This window comes from Triticum aestivum, chromosome 7B (genome assembly GCF_018294505.1).
Source record: "Triticum aestivum cultivar Chinese Spring chromosome 7B, IWGSC CS RefSeq v2.1, whole genome shotgun sequence".
NCBI classification, from domain to species: Eukaryota; Viridiplantae; Streptophyta; class Magnoliopsida; order Poales; family Poaceae; genus Triticum; species Triticum aestivum.
The window spans coordinates 104,992,147-105,009,597 of record NC_057813.1 but is presented as its reverse complement, the minus strand read 5'-3'; the positions used below and the strand labels follow the sequence as shown (position 1 = coordinate 105,009,597).

General features: G+C 44.4%; 2 protein-coding genes across 2 annotated transcripts; one reads left to right on the top strand and one right to left on the bottom strand.

The window, feature by feature from the left end:
- The first annotated feature begins 3,513 nt into the window (after window positions 1-3,513).
- Window positions 3,514-11,503, top strand: LOC123162645 (uncharacterized). The gene is made up of 7 exons (XM_044580428.1): window positions 3,514-3,857; window positions 4,982-6,263; window positions 6,518-6,573; window positions 6,683-6,916; window positions 7,253-7,544; window positions 9,592-9,788; window positions 11,132-11,503. The coding sequence occupies exons 2-7, from the start codon at window positions 5,004-5,006 to the stop codon at window positions 11,283-11,285; spliced, it is 2,193 nt and encodes a 730-aa protein (XP_044436363.1). The 5' UTR covers window positions 3,514-3,857; window positions 4,982-5,003; the 3' UTR covers window positions 11,286-11,503.
- A 740-nt stretch (window positions 11,504-12,243) lies between these two features.
- On the bottom strand, window positions 12,244-15,506 carry LOC123162646 (membrane-anchored ubiquitin-fold protein 3). Its single transcript, XM_044580429.1, has 3 exons — window positions 15,079-15,506; window positions 13,387-13,554; window positions 12,244-12,774 (listed from the first exon to the last, which is right to left on the bottom strand). The coding sequence occupies exons 1-3, from the start codon at window positions 15,209-15,211 to the stop codon at window positions 12,719-12,721; spliced, it is 357 nt and encodes a 118-aa protein (XP_044436364.1). The 5' UTR covers window positions 15,212-15,506; the 3' UTR covers window positions 12,244-12,718.
- Between the last annotated feature and the right edge of the window lie 1,945 nt (window positions 15,507-17,451).

The window sequence follows — 17,451 nt, the reverse complement described above, 5'->3', positions numbered from 1 at the left end:
GAGTCCACGAAAATTCTCTTGTTGCACAACACACGAGAGACGCTAGCACGATTGCACAATAGGCAGATACGGAACTTGTGCACGACCTACTAGGCAAAAATGCAACGACCTCTATCCCCAAGTATGCTATATGTATGGTATTTCAGTGATATGATCCAAGATGATCTGATATGACAATCTTAATGTAGTATGATGCTATGGTTCTTGCTTATAAGCTCTTTGCTTATCTTTCCTCTTTGCTTAAAAGCTTGGTTGGCTCTTTCACTTTTGAGCTCTTTTCTCATTCAAAACTTCACGAACCAAGATAGCAATTGTGTATGCGATGACAACTTTGTGACACAAAAGATGATGTCAAGATATGCACCACTATGGTAGTATGTATGCTATGGAGTATGATCACTGATGTGCACAAGTCACGTTGCCGGCAATACTCAATGGCTAGTCTCGATGGGTAAGCTACGCAAAATGTAAGGCCATGTGGGTATCAATGCAATTGCAACGTATGACAAAGATGTCGTCGGGGTTACCGTCCTTGGCGATGATGAGACCTTTGCGAAGATGAGCCGTGGTGATGTTGACATCGAACCGTACCTATATAGCCGAAACACAATAGGACACGAGAACCACAACCCAAAATCTCAAAGACCAAAACATGTCAAAATCGTCATAGGAGGTAGCGGTGAGTGGTGGTGGTGCTTGCGGAAAAGCGGTGGAGGTATGCGGAAGTATGCATGGGCACCGGGGCAAAATTGGGCAAAACTAGGCTGAAAATGGAGCAGGGAATGGAGTTGCTGCCACCATGGACCGGATGTCTGGGCCAGTGGCCGGATGTCCGGGGACTCGGGCGGATGTCCGGGCTCCTGGATCAGAGACGAACACGATGAACTCCATGGGAAAAAGGGCAACTTCGGGGCAAAATTCGGACGAATTTGTGGATGGAAAACGTGGAGAAGGTGGGGAAAAGCTAGATCCACTCGAAGCAAAGCAGATTTGTGGATCAAATCCAACAAAACTTCATCACACCAACAAATCACAAAAAAAATGCAGGCTATTTTTGGTGGGGAATTTTCGGATTTAGGACGAAAACAACAAAATCAAGCTAGAAAACATGGGGTCGGGGCTCCAAAAACGTGATCAACGTGGCTCATGATACCAAGATGATGTAGGGCGGAACCCTATGGGGCCAATTTTTCACGTTTGGAGAGGATCCCTATGAGGAACATGAAGAACGCGCGGAAGAACACGAGGGAAGTCACGGGGAACAACAAGAGAAACACTCAACCGACACGAATATGATCACACAAGTGCTAGATCCCCGAAGCACAAAGTAACACGAGATCCAAAGTCAACAAGGGGCGATACAAGAGTAACCATTCTTCTCCGTGAGGAGGTCTTGATTGTCTTCTCCGGATGGAGGTCTTAAATCTGGGTGGATCTTCTCCGAAGAGGTGCGGTCCCTCACGAGGAGTAGATCCGGTACGGATGAGCAATGCTCTATCTCAAGTGAGCTAAACCAATGCTAACCCTAGAACGTAGGTGGAGATGGAGTATATATAGTCTAGGGGGTACACGGGCCACGACCCTTACACTGTTCGCAGACAGGGAGGGCCGGATGTCCGGGCGCTCGCGAGGGGCCAGATGTCCAGGCTGAAGGGCCGAATGTCCGGGCTGGTGGAGATGGCTGTGCTGCTCTCTGGATGGGCGACGCCGGATGTCTGGGCAGAAGGGTCGGATGTCCGGGGCTTTAGGAGGCGCCGGATGTCCGGGGTGATGACCGGATGTCCGGGCTATCGGGGTAGCCTTCTGTGCTCCCTGGATGGCGCCTCCAGATGTCCGGGCTGGAGGCCGGATTTCCGGTGAGGAGGGCCGGATGTCCGGGCTGGACGCCTGATGTCCGGGCCCTGTAGCTTCTGCTGCATATTCCTGGCCATGTAGATCTCCAGGGGTCGGATGTCCGGGGCCATGGCCGGATGTCCGGTGGCTGGAGGCTATTCTCGCCTTCTTCCGTTGGTTCTCTTTTTCCGTGGACTTGGGGTCTTGACCATCTTCATGTGCATCCTCAGGAGGGTCCTCTTGGTACCTAATCATGCACAACATTCCGGACTTATGTAGTAGCCATGTCTCGAGAGGATCATATGAGATATCACTAAGGAGAGAAGTCACCTCGGTCTCGAGAGCTCTAGCTCATGCTCTAGTCATGGGTCCTCTTGGTGCTTGGTGAGACGATGGAAGGTCCATGGGGATGACCGAAGGATGCTTCGCATCATTAAGCCTATTGGCAAGTACCTTGGACGCGATCTTGTACAAGACATTACATAGGCTGATCGGGCGGAATTGCGAGAGCAGCTCCGGTGAGCTAACTTTCGAAATCATAACAATGACCGTGGCGTTGAAAGCATCTGACGCCGCCACGCCAGCAAGAAAATCCTTCACTACTCGGCAAACATCATCCTTTACAAGCGACCAGTGTCGTTGGTAAAACATCGCCGGGAGGCCGTCCGGGCCCGGCGCCTTCGTCGGTCCCATTTGAAACAAAGCCACCTCCACCTCCTCATCCGAAACCGGTGCAGTTAGCTTAGCGGTCATCTCAGCTGTGACAACCTCATTAATGTTTGCTAGCACCACTTCAGCATCAGCAGACCCCTCCGTGGTGAAAAGTTGTTCATAGAACCCTGCTGCTAGCTCTCTCATCTCTTCATTGACCACACACTTGGACCCATCATCGCGACGGAGCACTCGAACAATGTTTTTCCTCTTCCTATGTGACGCCCTCCCTTGGAAGTACTTTGTGTTCACGTCACCTGCTTGTAACCAATCCACCCTGGATCGTTGGCGCTGCAACACCTCCTCTCTGGCGTACGTCTCACGGAGTTGCTCCTCGATCTCTCTAACCTCTGAAGTGTTCTCCGTCGCTAATCCTCTGCACTTGGCCTTTTGTAGTTGATCTTTGAGATGCACAATCTGTTTGCGAACCGAGCCAAACACCCTCCTCTCCCATTCATGCATTCCGGTCGACATCCCCTTAAGGCGGTTACACATAGCTGCCAGCCCCGACTCACCCGTCGAAGCAGAAGCACACTTTGCAGCCACCATTGCCTCGTAGCCTTCATGTCTTGTCCATGCCTCCTCATACTTGAACAGGCGATCGCCCCGGGGTTCAAGAGTTGGAGCCGTCTCCAACACTCACACCACCAGAGCCACATGATCAGACTCCTCCGTGATGATGCTCCACAAACGAGCTGGGAAACATGGCCAGAAATGTGGTCTTTTTAATGTATATTCCCTTCGGTGCATATTAATTATCGCTGATCAAACATCTAAAAAAACCTCTAGTTTTCTCCAAAACAAAATCAGACCCCGTTCTAGCACGACCGCAGCACAGACAGGGAGTATCCGGCGTGCGTCTGTGGGCCGCCACGCCACGTCCAAGGTCAAAGCCCCCGCCCCGCCCGGTCCACAGACTGCTGCGTCGACCGACCCACGTGGTCAGAAGCGTCCGCCCGGGCAGCCTTTTTCCTCTTTTCTTTCCTTCCCCCGCTCCGCCTCGGCTCGTCAGTTTCCGGTGTTCCCGCTTCCTACACCCACGCGCACAGTCCCCCCTCCCCCGGGTCTCCTCTCCACCGCCGCTGCCCCATTTCCACTTCCATTCCCGTCTTCCCCTCCTCTCGCCTCAGTCAAAATCCACCTCCTCTCGCTCTCGACGCCACCGCTAAACCCTCGCTCACGCCACCCGCTTCCTCCCTCCCTCCCTCCTCGCCTCGCCTCGCCTCGCCCGGCCGCTCAATCTCCCCCGTCCTCGCTTGGTTTCGGCAGCAATTAATACCCGCCGTCGTCTCCGTCGGATCTCCAGGGTTCAGGTTCGCATCCGCTTCCCCCGTGTTTTTCGCTGTCGTGTCCTGAGATTTCGTTCGCCGTGTGGTTCGAATCGGTGATGAATCTAGCGAGGGACGCCCCCGGCCTGTTCCCTGCTCGCTCCCGCCGCGGTGCGGGAGATTTCTCTAGGGTTTATCGCGTCGTGGTGTCGGGGCCTGGGATCTCGTGCTGTTTCGTCTGCGAGCTCGGCCGGGTTGGTTATGCGCCGATTGGTTGTTTTGGTTCCGCGTGTTCATCCACCGATGTTTGTGGACAGCGGTTTGGGGGCGGTGAGGTGCGGGTTTATTGTCGGAATGCAATTAATCCGGGGGTTTGCCTCGCGTGAGATCTCAACCTGTAAATGCATTTGAGTGCGCACATGGCTAGCACCGTGCATATGTGCTGATTACGCGGATTAGTACTGCCTAATGACAGCTTTGCCATGCCAGATTGGTAACGTTGATCTACTGGTGTTTGGCCCCGTGGTTTATTGGATGCAACGTGTTTGCATTTGGGGCGTTAGTCAGTCAGGTACTATTTGCCCAGGTTTAATGGTTGGTCGTCCCGCGGGCAGAGCATTTCTGGATGCTGCTTCTGATTGTCGATCGCGTGCATATCTCGCAGTTCATCATGCACAACAAAGACTTTTCACTGTGCACTCTTCTATTCCGTATCCATTTCTTGAGATAGCGGGTGACAAATCTGTATCAATGCATATTTACCCTATCTAGTTTGTTTATGCCATTAAAAGTCTAATATAAAAGCATTCACCTGCATTCGTATGAGTTGCTGATTGGTACTAACCATGCCATGCGAAACTTTTGGAGCTAAATGAATAAAGAAATGCCCTCTATGCAAATTTAACTTTCATAACAGTTCATTCCATTTTGACATATGTGTTGTGCTGGTCTATGACATATGACAAATCCAAGCATTCCCTCACTGCATGAAATTTTTGTCATATGGTAGAGACAACTGTACCACATGTCTTTGATATTCTCCTTTTTTTGACTTGTTAACCGAAGAATATCCAGCAGAATTTTATTTCCATCCATTCCATGTCATTTTTTGTTTACAAGTTTACAGTTTCTTGCATGCACAAGCTTCTTACTTGAGACAATTTTTGCAGATTGGTAAGCTTTCCCCGCAACATGGAGGATGGGGACAAGGATGTGATAAAAACTTCTGTCAGTGAAGAGTCCCCTAATCCTGGAGAAAAGGATGTGATAAAAACTTCTGTCAGTGAAGAGTCCCCTAATCCTGGAGAAAAGGGTGAAGATGAAGGGGATTTGTCGAGGAAAACAGAAATGTTGGGCGTAAAAGAAACAGTAAATTCAATGAGTGAGAATTCAAGCTATGAGGTAAAAGGGCAGATCCATGGGGGAGATAACCCAGAAAAGGATCTCAATGAGCAGATGGATAAAAGCAGAAGCCCTGATGCCATGGAACCTATAGATTCAGACCAGACTGTGAAAGAGATTCTTGAAGAAGAAAAATCTGAAGAGCCAGTTTTTGATGGAACTGAGATTCCTGAAATGGAACAAATGAGGCGTTCTTCTGATCAGTCTGTGGAGCTTGATTCAAAAGCTCAGCAAGGGTCTGTGATCAATGAAAGAGCTGCTGCAATCGGGAATTTTGTTAAGGAAAAGGGAGCCATTGCAGTGTCAACATTTATACGCCGCCTATCTGGCAGAAAGGATGAGAATGATCTTCCTGTTGAAGATGATAAGAATGATGGTTCAGCAAGTGGCAATGGTAAGAAGACTGTCTCAGATTATGGAATTAAACCAAAAGAGGTACAGAAGAAATCCGAGGAAAGAAGCACATGGAATCCACTGAACTTGATTAAAGTTGGAGGAGATATTGTTACTTCTACAACTGGGGAAGCTGGGGGTGGAAATGTGCCTGGTTTGACAGAGCAACCAATAGCAAAAGGAAGGATTATCGTATACACAAAACTGGGATGTGAAGATTGCAAATTGGTTCGGTTGTTCATGCATCAGCAAAGGCTCAAGTATGTTGAGATTAACATTGATATATTCCCTAGTAGGAAGTTGGAGTTGGAAAAGAATACTGGGTCATCCATAGTACCAAAAGTGTATTTCAATGACCTGCTGATTGGAGGCTTAACTGAATTGAAGAAAATGGAGGAGTCTGGCATACTCAATGAGAAAACTGGTGCTCTTTTCAATGATGAGCCCTCCTCTGCTGCTCCTTTGCCTCCTTTACCCGGGGAAGATGACGAATCTGGATGTGGGAAGATGGATGAGTTGGCAACCATCGTCAGAAAAATGAGAGAGTCGATTACTCTGAAGGATAGGTTTTACAAAATGAGAAGATTTAGTAACTGCTTTCCTGGCAGTGAGGCTGTGGATTTTATATCAGAAGATCAGTATTTGGAGAGAGATGAGGTAAAATGTTTACTATTGACTATTTTTTGAGCCATGCTATATATAGTACTTCCATGGGATTTTAAACAACATGACTCTTGGTTTTGTCTGACTTTTGAGGCTTTTTTAATTTAGGTATATATGGCAAGTTTGCATTATTTATAGCAGATCTTTGGAAAGGATTTCACATTTAGGAAAGCGCACATCTGTTTTGTATGTTCCCTACTGTACTGTCACCTTCCTTAACATTTTGTGGATACATATTATCCATGCAGGCAGTGGAATTTGGAAGAAAGCTTGCAAGCAAACACTTCTTTCGTCATGTTCTAGAGTAAGCTCTTGAAATGATCTTACGATATTATTCTTATTTCTATTATTTATGTCTCTGTTGGTTGGAATATTTGGAGGTTAGTATTATTAATACACTGCTTGTATTGCAGTGAAAATGTCTTTGAAGATGGAAATCAGCCTTACCGTTTCCTAGATCATGATCCCGTTATTATGACACAGTGTTACAACATCCCTAGGGGCATCATTGATGTTGCACCAAAACCCATGGCGGAAATCGCATCAAGGTTGAGAAAGTTGTCTTGTGCCATTTTCGAGGCTTATGTATCTGAAGATGGTAGGCATGTTGACTACAGAAGCATCCAGGGTTGTGAGGAATTTAAAAGGTTAGCACATGTACATACTTAAGTATATGCAAAAGACATGGACTGCATAATCCATGTATTATTTATGTGCAGATACTAAAATGAACGACAATCTATTGCTTGTTCTGACTACTTCTGATAATCTTTTAGTCGATACATATGTTCAAGTTCATAATTTGATCAGTAAACTCCAATTTGCTACCTGAGTATATCTCTATATATTTTATGTTGTGTGTTATAAATTTATAGCAGCACGTGCTGTTAGACTGATAATTGATAACTTGGTTCTTGTGTCTTGATTGCCCTAATGCCATAGGTGATCGGTACACTTATCTGAAGCTCATATTTCTTGCACAGGTATATTAGAACAACTGAGGAGCTTCAGAGGGTGGAAACTAGTGACCTGTCACGTGAAGAAAAGATTGCTTTCTTCATAAATCTGTACAATATGATGGCTATCCACGCGTTAGTGACATGTGGGCATCCTGCTGGACCATTGGACAGGAAAAAGTTCTTTGGAGACTTTAAGTATGTCATTGGTGGATGTGCCTATTCACTGTCAGCTATTGAAAATGGCATTCTGCGTGGCAACCAAAGGCCACCATACAATCTTGTGAAACCTTTCGGACATAAAGACCAAAGATCCAAGGTGAACAAAGCAGACCCACTCCAAAAAAGGGGAACATATATGTTACTGTTTACTAAAAATCTGTCCTGTCATGAACTCTTGATGATACCTGGACTCATGTTCCTTGTCTTGAAGCTTGTGTTATATACTTTTCTTACATCAAGTTATGCTTCTTTAGGTACTCCCTCCGTTCCTTAATATAAGACCTTTTCGCTATTTCAAAATATTGACTGCATACATACTAAAATGAGTGAACATACATACTAGAATATGTCTAGATACATACGAATCAAAAAAAGCTAAAATGTCTTGTACTCCCTCTGTTCCTAAATATAAGTCTTTCTAGAGATTTCAATATGGACTACATACGGATGTATATAGACGTAGTTTAGAGTGTAGATTCACTCATTTTGCTCCATATGTAGTCTATATTGGAATCTCTAAAAAGACTTGTATTTAGGAACGGAGGGAGTATATGCATGCAGCAAAGCACATATTCAGTAAGATGTGTTCCAACAATTAAACTCGTGAATGTGTTTTTCTTGTTTAGACTCTAGGGTATACAATCTATCCGTGGTTCTTCCTAGAAAGGGCAGCTTAAAGGAAACATGCTTGATCTGTGTTGGTGCCTGTAAAAATTGCCAAACATTAGTGTGGTGGAGATTATTTCAAACTTGCCTATTGTGTGCAAGAAATAAACTCAACTTATCTTGACCTTCTATTTCAAACAAATAACATGGGTCTCTTTTCTCATAAATGCATGTTGATATAATTTAATATCCGGTGCAGCATAATATCGGTTTGCATGTGTGCAAGGATGTTACTTTTTTTCCGGAAGAAATGATTGAAACTTACCTAGTACTCGTATGTAGGCCTAGGGCGTAATCAGTTCCCGGAAATCTGAGTACTATCTAGCGCAGTGTGTACTAGTGGATGGTCGGAGTCCTTTTACATCATATACCAGTCATATAGAAGGCAGAACTAGTTCTATGGATGTTACTTTTTTTCCGGAAGAAATGATTGAAACTTACCTAGTACTCGTATGTAGGCCTAGGGCGTAATCAGTTCCCGGAAATCTGAAGGAATATAGAAGGCAAGGCCTACTGTGTTTCCATTATATGTTTACCTGTTTTTTCCTATGGTTGTAGAAAGTCAGATTGAATATATGTGAAAACCTTTTTGAAAAGGTCGTATATGCAATAAAGGGCTGCCAAGGGAAAGCAAAACGACTATATATAGAAACTGGGCGCCAGCTGATCTGCATTGTACTACTTGTTTTAGTGCACTGGGATCTCATAACTGTACCTACTTGCCAAATCAGCCACATGGTGCACACAACCGTTAGCATGCCATAGCAGCACTACAATATTAGCGCGACATTCTATTTAAAACACCATCATTTTAAACTACTAAATTCCTTGGTTCTTAAGCAAGCATTACGAGTCGAGCGACTAGTCGAAACTAGTCGATAGACTACTCTCTGAGTCGCACTCTGGATGTCGACTAGAAAATTCGGGTAGACTAGTTCGCCAAGTCGAGCAGTCGAGGGACTAGTCGTAGACTAGTCTGGACTAGTCCTGCACTTTGAGTTGTTCGACTCAATTTTTTCTTTTTTTAGGGACTGGGAGGGGATAAGTGAGCCAGCCGCCCAGCCCGCAACCCGTGGGAAGGAAAATTTGTATTATCCACTTCTCATGCATTCAGTTTGTATTTATACTGTACTGTGCTACTGCTATATACTCCCTCCGTCCCAAAATAAGTGACTCAAAAGTGAGTGAACTTTGTACTAATTTTAGTACAAAGTTCACTCACTTTTGAGTCACTTATTTTGGGACGGAGGGAGTAGTATATACTACAGACTAATACTAGGTTTTAGTAATTGATTACTGCAAAGTGTGTGTTACAGTACCATGTCGACTAGTCCAGCAATAGTCTAGACTAGCCATGATTAGTCTATGAGTCTCAACCTTGGAACGACTCGTCGACTCGTAAACCTTGTTCTTAAGTGATGCTAATTTTTCAGTCATATAAATTCTCACCGCCTTTTTTTCCTTGTTTGTAATTGCAGGTGGTCCTATCATACCCTGAACCTCTTGTTCACTTTGCTTTGGTATGTGGTACCAAATCTGGACCTGCACTTAGGTGTTACTCGCCGGGAAATATTGATAAAGAGTTAATGGAAGCTGCACGAGATTTCGTAAGGAATGGAGGACTGATTGTTGATCCTGAAGCGAAGGTTGCATCTGTAAGCAAAATCTTACGATGGTAAGACAATAAAATGATTGATATTCTTGCTTTACCAATATGTTTCGAGTATTTACCGTTCTTGCTTAGTAGTGTGCGACTGTTTGGCACCAGAATTTGTAGTATAACAATGACGATGCATCTAATAGAGCTATTTACCGGAACATCCAGCACATTGACATGTTCAATAGTACTACTGACTTCAACAGACAGTTACTCTAGGTATAAATTACAACCCTAGAGCTGCTTGAAACATAAGATAGATAAGACAGTTACTCTAGCTTTTTCGGTCTTGTAGTTGGAGACAAGGTAGAATACCTGTCTGATTTGGGGCTATCCTTGTGCGTCATAGTGACATACTACCTCCGTCCTGGTTTATTGGTCCCCTTAGTATTTTGTGCCAAACTTTGACCATAGATTTAACTAAGAAAATAATAATGCATGTCACTAAAAATTATATCGTTGGATTTGTATTTGAATGTAGTTTTCAAGGATACTATTTTTGGTTACATGCATTAATATTTTGTTAGTTAAATCTAAGGTCAAAATTTAGCACAAAATGCGAAGGGGACCAATAAACTAGGACGGAGGTAGTAGTCCTCTAATGTTTGCTTGGTTTTTGTTACTTGAATTCGCCCTTGGTTAAGTTGGATATGAATGAATATATGATGAGTAATGCTCCAAACAGCGGTCAACCAAGCTTGTAGCGCTTTGTGTGGTGCATTAACACTCATGTGGCCTTTTATGAATACTTTGCGTGTAAGTTCAAGTGGAATATAGCAGGATGCTGATAATTTTTATAGATATGGATTTGTGTGCTTTGCCCTATTAGGGTTATAACTAATGAAGAATAACTAAAATATACTTACTGAGATCGCTTTATCCATAATTTGAAGGCCATAACGGCAAGTGAGGTGGTTATGACCCGCGTTTAGTCTGTGGTCACTAGAAATACAACTGGAACTGCACAATGCCCAACAAATTAAGGGAATGCAGTATCAATGAGTCATTGATGATGGGACATCGGCTGTTTATTCTGCGTGAGATAACAGCAAATGCATTACTGTGTTACTAGACAGATTGGCGAATGATCATAATTTGTTACACAGTTATATCGCTAGAGTGCAAGTCCCAAATATTAACTTGGTTAATTTTACCTGATATGCACTGTGATGAAATTATAGCAGTAGCAATTGAGAAGTTGAGCATCAGTTACCAAATCTGGACCTGCACTTTGGTATGTGGCAATGCTTTTGATAACTTAAGCTTGGAAACTCGTGGTCCAAATGATTTTAAGGTATAAGTACACAGACTTTGGTAAAATGAGATACAGCTCAAAAACTCTTGTTCTGAATTGTTTGCAGGTATAACACAGACTTCGGTAAGAATGAGACAGAAGTACTGAAGCATGCAGCAAATTATCTGGAGCCTGCAGCGTCGGAGCAATTCTTGGAGCTGCTCGCAAACACTCAACTGAAGGTCTCGTATCAGCCTTATGACTGGAGCTTGAACATCTAGCTGCAGCCAGGATTATACAAATGTTTTTTTTCTTTATAGCTAGAATACATGTTGCCCAAAGATTTGTGGAAGGATGCTACCTGTATACCCAGTTTCTTTTTTGCGAAGTCAGGTACACCAAGGAATTTTCATGTATTATGGATTTGTGGCGAACTGGATGGCCGCCAATCAACCATGTTCCGTTCATTTGACTAAATGGGCGCCTTCCATGTTGATTATCGTATCTCTGTTCCTGGGACTGCTCAATTATTGTTGCCTGCAGATGTTATGTTTCCTTCGGTATTGCTGGCACCCCTACATCGGCATGTGCGCTGTTTCTTTTTTCCTTCTTATCGTTTGAGAAAAAATGGATTTACTGTAAATTTTTTTAATGCTTATCCAAGTTGTCATATATGCACATTTTTATGCATTGTTCAATCTTGCAATGCATTCACTGTTGAGCAATGTAGCTGTCATATATGAACATTTCTGCACTTTGTATAGGTCCTTCGGAGGTTGTGGAAAAGCGACGAGACGTCAGTTGCAGTTCCTTGTTTATTATTCTTTGGATGTTGCATTTTGTCTTAACCAAATGAGTTGAGATCCACCGAACTTCCATGGACTGAATATTGAGCAGTTAGGAAATTCCTTCGATCCAGACGGGCCTCTAGTATTGCGGAGTGGTTGAAGAATGAAGACTAAAAAAGGCACCCCTACCCACTTTCAACATTTTCCTAGTTCATGACCATTAAAAATGGAGAGGCAAAGTAACAAGGAAGCTGGCCGTGTTATCATCCCTGGCGTCGTCAGCCACCCTGTCACAATTCTTTGCTCAGTCAGATGGTAGCTGGCCGACGTGACAGCCAAACCGACGCCATGGTCGACAGCCCGACCAGCGGCTGCCGCCGGCGCGGTCCAGCACAAGCTGACAAGGCAACTGCACCCACAGCTGCAACTGCAAAGCAAAGCTACGAGCAGAAGAACCAAAAACACACATACAAACTGCCTTCCGTCAGTCCAACATACTCCCTTTACACTTCTGGACAGAAATCACTTCCCTGTTACATATTTATATATAATATGCAGTGGCAACTTGGGGGAAAAAATCTCGACAAATACTATACGAGTATATATGTAGAAGCAAAAAATAAGAAGTGGAACCTCATTTCCGACGTCACTACACAATGTCTACATCTTAAAACAACAGCAAGCATCCCAGCTCTTGACTTCCTGCATACCCGTTACAGCTTACATGGATGTATGGAAGGGCCCCCCGCTGTAACCAAACGTACTGTCGAGCAGAGATGAAATATATATGGTGTTAAGTTACCGTCTCTAGGCATTTCATTCAAGAATGGCTTGCAAGAATCAAGTGTTAGGGTGAACTTGCAATCGTTGTGAGCATGGATGGCACCAATATACAGAAATACACAACGCGGGCTGAATCGAAAGCGTCACAATATCGTGCACCCACATCTGTTCTGCTTGGGAGAATTCGAGAGGTGCTTATCTGGAAAGAAAAAGGATGGTGGCACATTAAGATCAGAAACAAATCAAACGGAACTACGATGCTAAAGCAAATTAAACAAATGTATAAATGCTGGAGTGCGATATGCTTGTCCACATAGTTACCCTTTAAATTAACATCAACATACTCTGGATTATCACAATAAAATGGTTCCATTTACAAGACATCAGATAGCGGTGGCAATGCGAATAGCATGCAACAACAAGTCATCTAATCGCATTCTGACAATAGGAGAAAATAGTCGGAAGCATAAACTGCTAGTTCAATTCAATGGCAAAGTTGCTGAAAGAACTGAGCATCGGGTAATGGGTCAACTAAAGGAGGCGAAAACAATGTTACGACCAGCATAGAAAAAATATACACCTAGAGATATACAATGTGTGCACTCTTAATTCTTATTTTTTTAGGAGTAGAACTGTTAGAATGGCAAAAAGGTGGATGACAACTTCTTCGGACAGACAATAGTCAGAATTCTCATTCAGGTCACACATAACATAACAGAAGTTCAACCCTTCGGATCTTAAACCAAGTGAGATCATCAAACATATAAAGAGATGGGACTTTGAATAAATAAGAGGGAAATCAAATCAATACCACTTTTGTCACTTTGGGGAGGGCGTACAACAACATGCATCGTGATCACACCTCCTGGAACTTCCCCTACTGGGACTCGAGACTCAGCAAGAGTTTTGTTATTCTCAAGTATCCTTCCAGCATTGATGAGCTTCACGTCATTGAGAGTTTTTGGAATAATGTCTTTGTCTGTCAAAAACATTGTAAAAAGACACTCTTAACACAGATAATGATATATTCCATAAAACTTCTACAAGACTGAAATAATCAACAGCAGTATTCAGAGAACTTGAAGCACTCACAAAAGCTGTATACTATTCCCCTGAAAAGAAAAGGGCAAAACCCTGGAAGTGCAAACTCAAAACATCTCATCACAAGGTAAACTCTCCTTCTGAAGCATGGTCATCTACATGTTATGGACCATTTTGCGGTCTTATCCTCAAAGGACACATTTGCATATGTTGCAAAAGGGAAACATATATTTCCTTCTCTATTGTGAACATGTCACAGTGATCAATTAATCCATGTTTTCATACACTAAATGAACATGTCGGAGGAAGAACAGAGACAAAACAGGAACAAAAATTATGTTCATGCGGACTTAAACCTGGGTAGTGGGATGTACATCCACTTCACCCATGTGAGCTAGCCCAGTTCCTATTATTAATCTGTGCAGGCAAATAAGAACTGGAGCTTCCTGCTGCCACTAATTCCTCCTTTCCTTGCCGTCGGGTTTTGAGGAAACTTAACCAAAGGACAATTTCTGCAGAAACAGCTACTCCCTCAGATCCAAATTAACTGTCGCAGCTCTAGTACAACTTTAGTACAATGTTAGAGCTGCGATAATTAATTTGGATCAGAGGGAGTAGTGTTTCTTGTTCGATTACCAAACAAACAATTAAAAAAGCGTGCATCATAACTAATCTGCCGCTTCGGCCGTTAGTATTTTGGTACTTCCCATGTGCCTACATTTCGGTCCAGACTCATGCTTAAAAACGCTCTCCAAATTTACTGTTACGAGCATAAACCAGCCAGACTGGCCTCTATAAAAGCACCGACTGAACTTCACACCCAGTAGTTCAGAACTAAGACTGGACCACTAAATACTAGGGTAGTATCCAAGGACACCAACAGGATAAGAAGGCAGACAAACAGCCTCCTCAAATGGTCCTGTCATCCGTCATCACATGTTTCAGCATGCATCGTAAGATACATACAGAGATCCAAAATTCTTTCGGAGCACTAACGAGTAGCAACAAATGTCATCACCGCAAAAATATGTCTTCTGTCTGCCCCTTTAAGAAAATGCAAGAACTTGTAGATGTACTGACATATCTATTCTCTGCCTGTCAACAAAGTGTTTGCTACTACGGGTAAGGAGACTTCTAAAAGCCTCAGTTAGTTGGAAACCTGGACGCGTGTTACCTAACTGCCAAAGAACAGAAGAATCACGCAACCCACGGAACAACCTGATCAAATCACTGTGTTTTATCGCGAAAGGGAAAGGCGAGGATGGCTCCCAGATCCAGACCGAACCATCTGCACAGGGATTCTCATACCGGATCAAGAAACCGATAGAGAGGACACGAGGGGCGAGACGACCGCGCAAGCAACCGCCCCGAAACACATGGCATCAAAAGCGGAGGCGTGTATATGTATGTACGCGGAGGAAAGGGAGGGGAGGGGAGGGGGAGGGAGGTCGATCGGCCTCACCCTGCGGCCACCGAGCGAGGACGAACTCCTTGAGCGCCGTGACGGTGGTGGCGGGGTCGTACTTGTTGGGCCCGATGTCCGTGCCGTCGAACAGGCGGAACTTCACCTCGATCGGCTCTTTCCCGCCGGCCATCTCCCCCCGGGCCGGATCGCCCCGCGACGCAAGATCCCAACAACCGCCGGCTCAGTCGACGGCGGCTGGCCGGGCGGAGGGATTCAGAGGAGGAAAGAAAAGCTGCCGGATTCGACGCGGCGAGGGCAAGAACCGACGCGGATCCCACGAAGGATAGGATCCGCTTTCTCGTTTTGTTAAGCAAGAATTTAGAATTCTTTCGTGGGGAGCAAAGCGACGAGACGGGCGTCTCGAGGGTAGGGAGGAAGAGAGGGAGAGGGAGAGAGAGAGAGAAGGGGGAGTGGGATTCCTCGGTGTTTTCGCAGATACGTCCCCAGAGGAAAACTATATTCATCCTCGAGCTGTAGTGGGAAAATAGCTGTCTTGCGCCTACCTGCTGCTCAGAGGCGACTATTGTGTGTGTGTCGACAAGATTTTTAAATAGATTAATTACGTTGCACGTACAACAGTTTTTTTTCCTTCGAAAAGGGCTGAGACCATATCACAAGGGCTTATAAACACACCCTTAAAAAAGTACATCCAAAATCTTTGAGGTCTCGAAGTCTATTTTGAGGGCCTCCGCCTCAATAGAGCGTATTTTTTGAAACCAAAGAGTTTGTAGAAGCAGCGGTTGCGAAGTCTTCAATGCAAACCAAGAGATCTCGGCAGCCGCGATTCGCCGCACCGGAGAGAAAAAAAAGGTGTCGTTAAGGGCATGTAGAAACTTTGAAGGCCGCGTGAGCCGGCTGAATCTAGATGGATCTCCAGAAACTTAAATCGACCGGATCCTAGAAGACCCACTGGAGGCACGGCTCGACACACCATTCGCCAGCGGAAAGTAGACCCACAGAATGATAATAGGATGAGAAGAACATTATTCCTACCCTAGGCAACGCCGTCCTAAACCAAAACTGAATACACCGTAAAGAAAACCTGAAAAATAACACCCCATCCCGTTGTATAACAGATTCGGGTATGATGTTGTGCTCGTCGTCGTGCAAAGCCATGCATCCATGCCCTCTTCTTCGATGATCTAGCCAGGCTGAGCCAGCGATGAAGAGTGTCATGTTGGGTCCATCCAACACCCGCCGGCTTCACCAACATCGCCATCGCGCACCGCCTGGCCAAGACCACTGCTCGAGCACCATCTCCTTCGCAGTCGCAGCAACACTCTAGCACCTTCACGGCAAGCCGCCCCGATAAGGACCTTGTAGTTGGCGTCGTCGCGGCGAGAGGGGTAGGCGATGGGTGGCAGCTGGGTTTTGTGGTCGGCGACCATGCCCATAGACTTGAGAAAACAATTCACGCACACACGTCAATTTATTATAGATATGCATTTTAGAACATCTTTTATTTTTCTGCAAAATGTGCATTTTAGAACACCAATCGGTAAAAAACATAACACTTCTTTTGAGGTGGAAAAAACTGGCAGTTGTGTTCTTTTAGACAAAGACAAAAAAGAGCACTTAGTTTACTTCATGAACTTGTTTAGTGGGTGCAGATTGGCATAAAACCGAGATGAGCTAATTCCGATGACGTGGTATGCCACACAACCAATTCGCACCAGTGTCACACATATGAGCGGGCGACGGGAACCCGAGTTACAGTATCACCAACAGTTTCTTTTCCCCGTAAATAATTTTCGTTTACGGGAAGTTGGGCCAAAAAAGTAGCTACAACAGCCCCTGTAAAAAGCAAAATAAATTTAAGGACCCATATAATCAACCTGTTGGTGCAATTACTTGCCCCATGTGTTTTGGAGATTGTTGACAGAAACAGTTTGGGACTGATGTGTTTTCTAGTGCACGCAGAGAGAAAGTGTCCCTCGAGTACCGAGAGGATTACTATAATCTTCCGAAAATTTGCTCCCTAAAAGATTGCTATAATCTTTCAAAAGATCTATCGAGAAGATTGCTATAATCTTCCAAAAGATTTGCTACCGAGAAGATTGCTATAATCCCGCGAGAAGTTCGCAATCGAAAGGTTTGCTACCGAAATGATTGCTATAAAAAGGTTTGCTACCAAAAAGTTTGCTGCCGAGAAGATTGCTACTTACGAGAAGTTTGCTATAAACTTCTAAGAAAGTTATCTGCACAACAGAGAAGATTGGTATGCTTCGAGAGGCTTACTATCAATAAGATTGTGACTTCCGAGAAGTTTGCTATAAACTTCCTCAAAGGTTATCAGCGCTGCAGAAAAAATTGTCATGTCTCGAAGAGTTTGTTATCGAGAATATTGCATGCCGGAGATGGCCCTGAAAA